Here is a 9,426-nt window from a genome sequence, read left to right as displayed (position 1 = left end):
AGACAGAAAGCGAGAAATCACCCCCCAGGGGGGATGGTCACGCCGCAATCCCTTCTCCTCCCTTCTCCTCTTGGGATCTTGGGCACGCACGCACACGCGCCCGGCGTGAGATTTAAGCCACCGGGTCCGAGACGCGAACCGCGGTCGACTACGTGGGAGTCCAGCGACACAGCCATTATGCTAACTGCTGGTTCCCCCCCATCCTAATCTTATACTTTTTATTTTTTTAGGTTTTTGTCATAGGCTGCATACACTCATCGGAAAAAGAGAGGGAGGGAAAGTGAGAAATCATTCCCCCTGGGAAGATGGCCTCACTATAGTCCCTTCTTCACCACTGTCTTAAGATTTGGGGTATGCACATATAGGTGCCTGGTGTGATTTTCAAGCCAACAGGTATAGGACTCAAACCACAGTCAGCCATGTGGGCATCTAGTAACTCAGCCACTACACCACCTACTGGCCTCCTAATCATATACTTTTAAATGCATATATGTGTGCATGTTTAAAAATATACATAATAGGACTGACCCTATAGTTCTATTGTTAAGGAAGCTGGTTTGAAAAACAATCACACCCCACTGGAGAGTGCTTTCTTTCTCTCTTTCCAGCAAGTGCATGCATCCTTCTCTAGCAATAAAATAAATAAATAAATAAATAAATATTGCTTTCTGTAAATTAATCTCACTTACAAACAGACAATTCAAAAGACCATGCATAACAAGTATGAGAACCTGTAAACTGATGAAATGGAGTAGAAATACCATGGCCAGAAGGGCCTGTGGCAGGACATTGGAACCAAGCTGCACAGAGAGGTTTTCCAACCCCTACAACACAGGGAACTACTGAAGGCAAGAAAAGAACCAGGTTTTTAATTTTTTTTTCTTTTTCTCTCTCTCTCTCTCTTTTTTTTTTAAGATAGGTTTTTGCTAGGGCGTGTTTGCTCACTGGAGAGACAGAGGGACAGATAGTGAGAAATCAACCCCCAGAGGGGATAGTCACACCATACTCCCTTCTCCTCCACTCTCTTTCATTCTCCTCTCGGGATTTTGGGCATGCACACACATGCACTTGGCGTGAGTTTTAAGCTGCCAGTCTGGGACTCAAACTGCAGCCGACTACATAGGAGTCCAGTGACATAACCATTATGCCATCTACTGATCCTAAATTTTCTTCTTAATACTTAGTTGAGATCAAAGGAAGAAGGAAGCTCCCCAGCTGTGAGAATTAAAGAAACTAATGCTTGACACTCCAAAGGCAAACTACACCCCAGTAACTTACCAGATTTCCAGTCCCTGATGTAGGCCCAAGAAGCCCTCGAGACAGAGGGAGTAGGACTGAGATCTCTGCTCCAGCCCTTAAAGGGCAAATAGTAAAGCCTGAGCTGAGTCCATTCCTATCTTTGTGGAAGGAAGGAAAAACCCACACACCAGTGATCTATTGTTGTATAACCAAGACTCCAAAATGTAGTGGTTTCATGGGTTGGCCTGGGGAGCTACTGCTGCACTTTTCTGACTCACTGTGAGGCTACATCTGCTAGAGGATGGGCTGGAGCTGGGCCCTTCTCCTCTGTGGTGTTTCATCCTCAAGGACAAGGTCAAGGCTCCCTTCATGCTGATAAAAGTGGTCACAGAAAACAAGCTCAGTGTGCAAGTGCTTATCAGGACTTGATTTGTGTCCTGTTTGCTGGTGTCCCATGGCCAAGCCTGAATTCACGGTGAGGAGAGGAGGTAGAGGAAGGAGGAGTGGGATAAAAGGGTACAGACAGCATGAGTGCCATTCCTTGAAAGCTTCCATAGTCACCCTTGCACATGTCCCAAATGTACACTGCTAATGTGGCACAGGAGCCACAGCAAGAGGGAATATAAAATGTTCCGGAACCACTGAAATATTCAGATATCTGCAAGACACAATGCAAAACCACTCTGGAATACTCTGACAAACCGATGCACAAACACTCTGCCCACTGAAATGAACTCAGAATCTACATATACAAACAGCAGAAGGAACAACATTCTGACAGGCAAGCAAGGTGCCACCATGGCATTAACAAGAACCAGCTAGTCCAGACCATCTGAAGTAAACCACTGAAAAGTCAGGGAACAGCTCCTGAATCCCCCTCACTTCTAACACCAACTGTACATTCAATAAGTTGCTGAAAGAACGCACAGATCCCACCAAAAGCTTCTATACTCATGGTTATAGTTTATTATAGCTAGAGGCCACAGATTAAAGTCAGTCAAGATTCAGAGGCACTTGAGCAGAGCCTAGGAAAGATCCAGTGCATAAGTTCCGCTGTCTTTTTCCTGGAGGGTCCTAGTCAGTACTAACTTCTTTCTTTTTTTTTTTTTCAATTGCCTAAGCATATGTGCTCACCAGAGAGAGACAGAGAAACAGAGGGAGAAACCACCCATAATGGGACGTGGTTATACCCCAAACCCTTCTTCACTTCTCCTGTCCATATTTTGGATGTCTATACACACATAGCTGGCATGTTCCTCAAGTGAGGAGGGTTGAGATTTGAACCATGTTTAGCCATGTGAGATCTGGCTCCCTTAACAACTAGGGCATGGGACTGGCTCAATAGCACTAACTTCTCCCAGCAATAGTATGTGACATCATACATAGAATACCACCAACAAGGGAAGCTTACCCAAACTGTGGTGTCCAGAATTTTCACTGGATCCTTTCACACAGTCTTAGTCGACTGTCCATATGGCAGACCCCTCCCTAGAGGTCAAAAGGATACTATATGACCCAAAGTCCTACCGTAAATCACATTGTTAGACTACCCAGTGACCCAAATTCCCCACGTATACAAGAATAGTCCATCAGTCTTGCAATGTCCAGCCTACAGGTCCCAAAGCTATTTCCATGGCTACACATGCTCCTTGGCCAGTCCACCATCCTCACACAGTCTGTGCCATCCACAAAGCATGAAGGGGAGAGTGTCCAGAGCCTGGATGTGCCATGTATAGTCCCCCATGATGTGAAGTGGCACTAGGTGTGGGAAGAGAAGGGACAACCTGTGGCAGACAGGCCATGGATGGGTGCCAGAGGCCAGCTCTCCCATACTCCAGAACTCCAAGAAGTCTGTGAATTCTTCTCGAACCTGGCACCTTGCCTTCCGAGCCACAGTGATGTATTAGTGCAGATAGGAGAATAGTATATTTACTTCATCATTTTTCCTTTTTTTTTTTTAGAGGTTTTTGCTATAGCGCATGTGCACTCGCCAGAGAGACAGAGACAGACAGAGAGACAGAAAGCGAGAAATCACCCACCAGGGAGGATGGCCACGCCGCAATCCCTTCTCCTCTATTCTCCTCTCGGGATCTTGGGCACGCACGCACATGCGCCCAGTGTGAGTTTTAAGCCACCGGGTCTGGGACACGAACCGCGGTTGACTACGTGGGAATCCAGCGACATAGCCATTACGCTAACTGCTGGTCCCAATTTTTCCATTTTTAAAAATATTAAATATTTCAACTTATGTGGCATATAGCTTTGAGTCCCATAAATGAGGCCATGGCTCAGAGAAAACAGACCAGCATTTCTCAGACCTTTTGATATCTTGTGGAAAAAGCTACATTTTTAACTAAAACTCAATGCATATATCTTTGTGTAAATGTATGTACTTAGTAAGAGACAGAGGGAACCAGCAGTTAATGTAATGGCTATGTCGCTGGACTCCCACGTAGTCGACCGCAGTTTGTGTCCTGGACCCGGTGGCTTAAAACTCACGCTGGGCACGTGTGCGTGCATGCCCAAGATCCCGAGAGCAGAATGGAGGAGAAGGGATTGCGGCGTGACCATCCCCCCTGGGGGGTGATTTCTCGCTTTCTGTCTCTGTCTGTCTAGCGAGCGCACGCGCCCTATAGCGAAAACCTCTCTAAAAAAAAAAAAGAGAGAGAGACAGAGAGAAAATCTGACTAAAATGTTTCATTAAAACATGACTCTGGCTCATGCTGTGTATTCAACTATTTGTCTGCATTGTATTTTTTTTTTTTCGTTGTTTTAAACAATAGCCTGTGTATGCACATATCAGAGCAAGGGAGAGAAAGAAGCACCCTCTACAGGATCTTGTCATACCACAATCTCCTTCCCCTAGCCCTGCAGCTCCTCAGGATCCAGGGTACTCATCTGTGTCAGCAAGTTCTCCAGCTGACCCTGGAATCTGAACTCTCGGTTGACATGTGGCTTTCAGCCTTGTGGGACACTTGCACTACAGCTTTACCACAGTGGTTGGGTCACATTTCCATCTGAATTCTGTTCTAAGCTGGCCTATGCCACTTGGAAGTGCTTGTCATGTCCCCTAGGTTAAAGTCCTTAATGGGTCATGAAAAGTACAAGATCAGAAGATGACCCAGAGGTCCTCAAAATCACCTCTGGTACATGTTAGAAGGGGCTCAGCAAATTGGCAGAGAAAAAATAGAAAGATATCTTTATGATATTTATAATATGGTACAGTCAGATTTCTTAACATGGAGAAAGGAAAAGATATATCTGAGTACATTAAAATTCAAAACTTGCCATGATAAAATACATCACACACAGCTAAAAAAAATAAGCCAAAACTATAAAAAGATATCTATAATACAAATAGCCACCAAAGAATTAGTATCCAGGATATGTGAAGAATTCATAAAAAGTAAATAAGATTATAAAACCCCAATTAAAAAAAAATAAGCAAAGAGGGCTAGTTCTGAGCTCAGCAGTTAAGGGAGCTGGATCCCATGTGGCCAACATGGTTCAAATCCTGGCCCTGGTGGCTTAAGAAACACACCAGGCACATATGCATGCAAGTCTAAAATCCTGAAAGGAGGAGGAATGGAGAAAAAAGGATTGCAGCATGACCATTCTCCACTGGGAGATGCTTTCTCTCTCTCTCTCTCTCTTTCTATCTATCTATCTCTATCTCTCTCAAGGGCCTGGACACTCTAGAGAACAACCTCAGGAAAGACCTAGCACTTTCCCTAGAAGGACTCAGACTTAGGGGGCTGGCAGGTGGCGTGGTGGTTAATTAAGCACCCGGGTCTGGGACACGAACCGCGGTTGACTACGTGGGAATCCAGCGACATAGCCATTACGCTAACTGCTGGTCCCAATTTTTCCATTTTTAAAAATATTAAATATTTCAACTTATGTGGCATATAGCTTTGAGTCCCATAAATGAGGCCATGGCTCAGAGAAAACAGACCAGCATTTCTCAGACCTTTTGATATCTTGTGGAAAAAGCTACATTTTTAACTAAAACTCAATGCATATATCTTTGTGTAAATGTATGTACTTAGTAAGAGACAGAGGGAACCAGCAGTTAATGTAATGGCTATGTCGCTGGACTCCCACGTAGTCGACCGCAGTTTGTGTCCTGGACCCGGTGGCTTAAAACTCACGCTGGGCACGTGTGCGTGCATGCCCAAGATCCCGAGAGCAGAATGGAGGAGAAGGGATTGCGGCGTGACCATCCCCCCTGGGGGGTGATTTCTCGCTTTCTGTCTCTGTCTGTCTAGCGAGCGCACGCGCCCTATAGCGAAAACCTCTCTAAAAAAAAAAAAGAGAGAGAGACAGAGAGAAAATCTGACTAAAATGTTTCATTAAAACATGACTCTGGCTCATGCTGTGTATTCAACTATTTGTCTGCATTGTATTTTTTTTTTTTCGTTGTTTTAAACAATAGCCTGTGTATGCACATATCAGAGCAAGGGAGAGAAAGAAGCACCCTCTACAGGATCTTGTCATACCACAATCTCCTTCCCCTAGCCCTGCAGCTCCTCAGGATCCAGGGTACTCATCTGTGTCAGCAAGTTCTCCAGCTGACCCTGGAATCTGAACTCTCGGTTGACATGTGGCTTTCAGCCTTGTGGGACACTTGCACTACAGCTTTACCACAGTGGTTGGGTCACATTTCCATCTGAATTCTGTTCTAAGCTGGCCTATGCCACTTGGAAGTGCTTGTCATGTCCCCTAGGTTAAAGTCCTTAATGGGTCATGAAAAGTACAAGATCAGAAGATGACCCAGAGGTCCTCAAAATCACCTCTGGTACATGTTAGAAGGGGCTCAGCAAATTGGCAGAGAAAAAATAGAAAGATATCTTTATGATATTTATAATATGGTACAGTCAGATTTCTTAACATGGAGAAAGGAAAAGATATATCTGAGTACATTAAAATTCAAAACTTGCCATGATAAAATACATCACACACAGCTAAAAAAAATAAGCCAAAACTATAAAAAGATATCTATAATACAAATAGCCACCAAAGAATTAGTATCCAGGATATGTGAAGAATTCATAAAAAGTAAATAAGATTATAAAACCCCAATTAAAAAAAAATAAGCAAAGAGGGCTAGTTCTGAGCTCAGCAGTTAAGGGAGCTGGATCCCATGTGGCCAACATGGTTCAAATCCTGGCCCTGGTGGCTTAAGAAACACACCAGGCACATATGCATGCAAGTCTAAAATCCTGAAAGGAGGAGGAATGGAGAAAAAAGGATTGCAGCATGACCATTCTCCACTGGGAGATGCTTTCTCTCTCTCTCTCTCTCTTTCTATCTATCTATCTCTATCTCTCTCAAGGGCCTGGACACTCTAGAGAACAACCTCAGGAAAGACCTAGCACTTTCCCTAGAAGGACTCAGACTTAGGGGGCTGGCAGGTGGCGTGGTGGTTAAGGGTGCCGGACTCCCAAATGGCCATCCTTGGTTCTAGTCCCAGACCTGGCGGCTTGCTTTCTCACTTTCTCTCTCTCTCCCTCTGTATCCTTCTCTGGTCAAAGTAAAATAAATAAGTAAATAAAATTAAATTAAATAATTCTTTAAACAAAAAAAAAAAGAAGGACTCGGACTCACCGGGGCAGTTTCTCCCACAATGAAATGCACACCCAAATCTCCAGCACCTAGACAATGCCTGGATGGAACTGAGACTCCACCTTTCTAACTAGTTTCCAGGCATTGCAAATGCTGCCAGTCCATGAACCACACTTTAAATAGCATGAAACCAGGAGATCATATGGGTTCATTCCTCGTGAGTGTTCAACCAAAGCTTTTTATAATAGTGAAAAATTAGAAATAACCTAAGTGCCTGTAATTATGGAAACAAATGTTAAAACTCGTGTCTATTCCAAAAGCGAAATATTCTGCACCTGTTAAAATGAATGTACCAAGCCTACGAAAGCATCACCATAAGTATAGTGTAGAACAAAAAAGCACACTGCAAAATAACTTACATATATTTTAAACTCATACATACATAGTAAAGGAATATAAATAGGAATCAGAAGAACATACACAAATTTCAGGACAGTGGTTTCTTCAGGAAGCTGAATACAGAAGGAATAGAAAGGAACTTCACCTATAAGGTTTTATGGGGTTTTTTTAAAATGTCTGATTCCAAAAGTAAGGTAACCATTTTATGGGTATTTGAAGACCTTTATCTTCATAAAGCAAAGACAAGGTATAATTATATTCAAGGACAGTGTCTCAGTTTAAAAGAATAAAATTTTCCATCCCATCCTTTTCTTGGAATAAGTGTCATGGAGCTTGTATAGCTATAAAAACAATCCTGCTAGCCATGAGTTTTATTCATCCTGTTTCAACCAGAAAATCTCCACATATCAAGAGCTCCTGCTCTCTAACCTCATCCTGCTTCAAGCACATAGCACATGGTCTCTGAGAGTTGATTTCTGCACCTACCCTTCAAGAGAAGTCCTGCTGGGAGAGAGGGGAGCAGAAGGATAGCTGGTGGGGATGTCGAGAATGTACATCCGGGATTCGCTTCTCTGGGCTACAGCCACACAGGTACACACTCAAGACAAGGCAGCAGGACAGGATTTGTGAATGTGGTTCCCAGAGACAGACGCCCCTGAAACCCTGTCATGAGCACTTACATGTGGTCCAGGTTCCAGGTGCTGAAGAGGACCCTGCTCTCCCTGTTACCGTAGGGGTTGATGGAGTGTTTAGACAGGCAGTCATCCATGTCAAAAGGACCCTGAGGCCAAAAGAGAACAGGGGATGCCAGAAATGAGTCTCTTCTCTGCTGGTTTCTAACATCATGTCAAATAACTAGCTATGATATATGCCCTACCAGGAACTTAGTCCCTGATAAACAGTATGCTGCTTTGGGGAGATTAAGAATTTTGCCTTTGGGGGACCAGCAGATGGCATAAGGTTTACATCACTGGATTCCCATGTAGTTGATAGTGGTTAGAGTCCTGGACCTGGCAGCATAAAACTCACATCAGACATGTGTGCATGTGTGCCCAAAATTTTGAAAGGAGAATGGAGGAGAAGGGATTGCAGTGTGATTATCCCCCTGGGGGGGGGGCGCAGTGATTTCTCACTTTTTGTCTCTCTGTCTCTCTAGCAAGTGCACATGCCCTATAGCAAAAAAAATATTTCTCTAAAAAAGAGAATTTTGCTTTTGGACTTGTATCCATTCTTTTTCCATCATTACCCTTAACATCATATCCTGAGTTTCCAAAGGGGACATTAGTTATTGTCACTGTTATGACAGCTTTCTTTATGGTGAGCCTCCCACAACTCTCTGCTGAAACAGACCCATCATCTCCAGCGCCCCCATGCCTGTGCAATCACACACCACTATCCCCAACTCACTGGCAGCAGAGGACAGGGGAGGCACTGACTTCCCAGGGCCACAGTCAGTGCATAATGAGCAGGGACTCACGTGCTCCCTTTTTATCTCCTCCACCCGGTATTTCCTTATCATCCCAACATGGATGCTGGACCACTCTGCTAAACATGACACAGCTATTGCCTCTACTTTCACGCAACCATTCAGCACACTAGTTCATTGGCAGACATCTGTGGGCAATGTGCCAAGAGCCATAACCTCACCTGCCACCCTATTTTTTCATCACACCAAAGACTTGCAGCTTCCCCAGAGGACCCCACTGCTTCCCACTACCATCCCAGGCCCACCCTAATCCCTTGTGGCTTCTACTGCTGACCCTCAGGCATCATTTAACTCAGCTCTAAAGCTTTGCCTCCTTGAAGGCCCTCCTGGCTGCCTCTACTGTGCCCCAAGATACTGGCTACAACCCTGACAAGCCCTATAGCTACCTCTGCCCTTGTTTGATTATGTGCCTTTCACCTTCTGCTACTCTGAAACTGCCCTGGGGTCAGGGATAAATAAGTTGTCCCCTTTGTATCCCCAACACCTTGCCCAGTGCCTGGCACATAGTAAGTACTCATGAGTGTGTGAGCTCATCTGAAAGTTGGAATGTTAAGCTAATTTAGAAGAAACATTTTGCTAGAGCCCATCACCTATGGAAAGGAGCTGCCCAGCAAAGACAGTGGGAGCCTTGTTCAGTGGTGAGATGCCACAGAGATCATGCCTGTTCTGGACCTTGCTGCTGGGACCACACAGTAGGTTTTACTGGAAATGTGATTTGCAGTCTGCAAATGACAAGA

The 9,426-nt window shown here is 44.5% G+C and overlaps 1 protein-coding gene across 4 annotated transcripts in view; it reads right to left on the bottom strand.

Moving 5' to 3' along the window:
- DFFB (DNA fragmentation factor subunit beta) overlaps window positions 1-9,426 on the bottom strand; it is a 24,907-nt gene that overhangs the window by 2,555 nt on the left and 12,926 nt on the right. For 3 of the 4 annotated variants that reach the window (XM_014592700.2, XM_006161194.3, XM_006161195.3), the window contains one exon: window positions 7,884-7,984. In XM_014592700.2, the coding sequence (XP_014448186.1) occupies window positions 7,884-7,984 (101 nt within the window). Of the gene's footprint in view, window positions 1-2,650; window positions 2,728-7,883; window positions 7,985-9,426 lie in introns of all 4 variants that reach the window. The other variant, XM_027765423.1, reaches the window with a different exon arrangement.

The sequence above is a fragment of the Tupaia chinensis genome, unplaced genomic scaffold (assembly GCF_000334495.1).
Source record: "Tupaia chinensis unplaced genomic scaffold, TupChi_1.0 Scaffold138365_1, whole genome shotgun sequence".
In the NCBI taxonomy this organism is placed as follows: Eukaryota; Metazoa; Chordata; class Mammalia; order Scandentia; family Tupaiidae; genus Tupaia; species Tupaia belangeri.
Note: the sequence above shows the minus strand (reverse complement) of the source record. Positions and strands in the feature narration are given on the sequence as shown.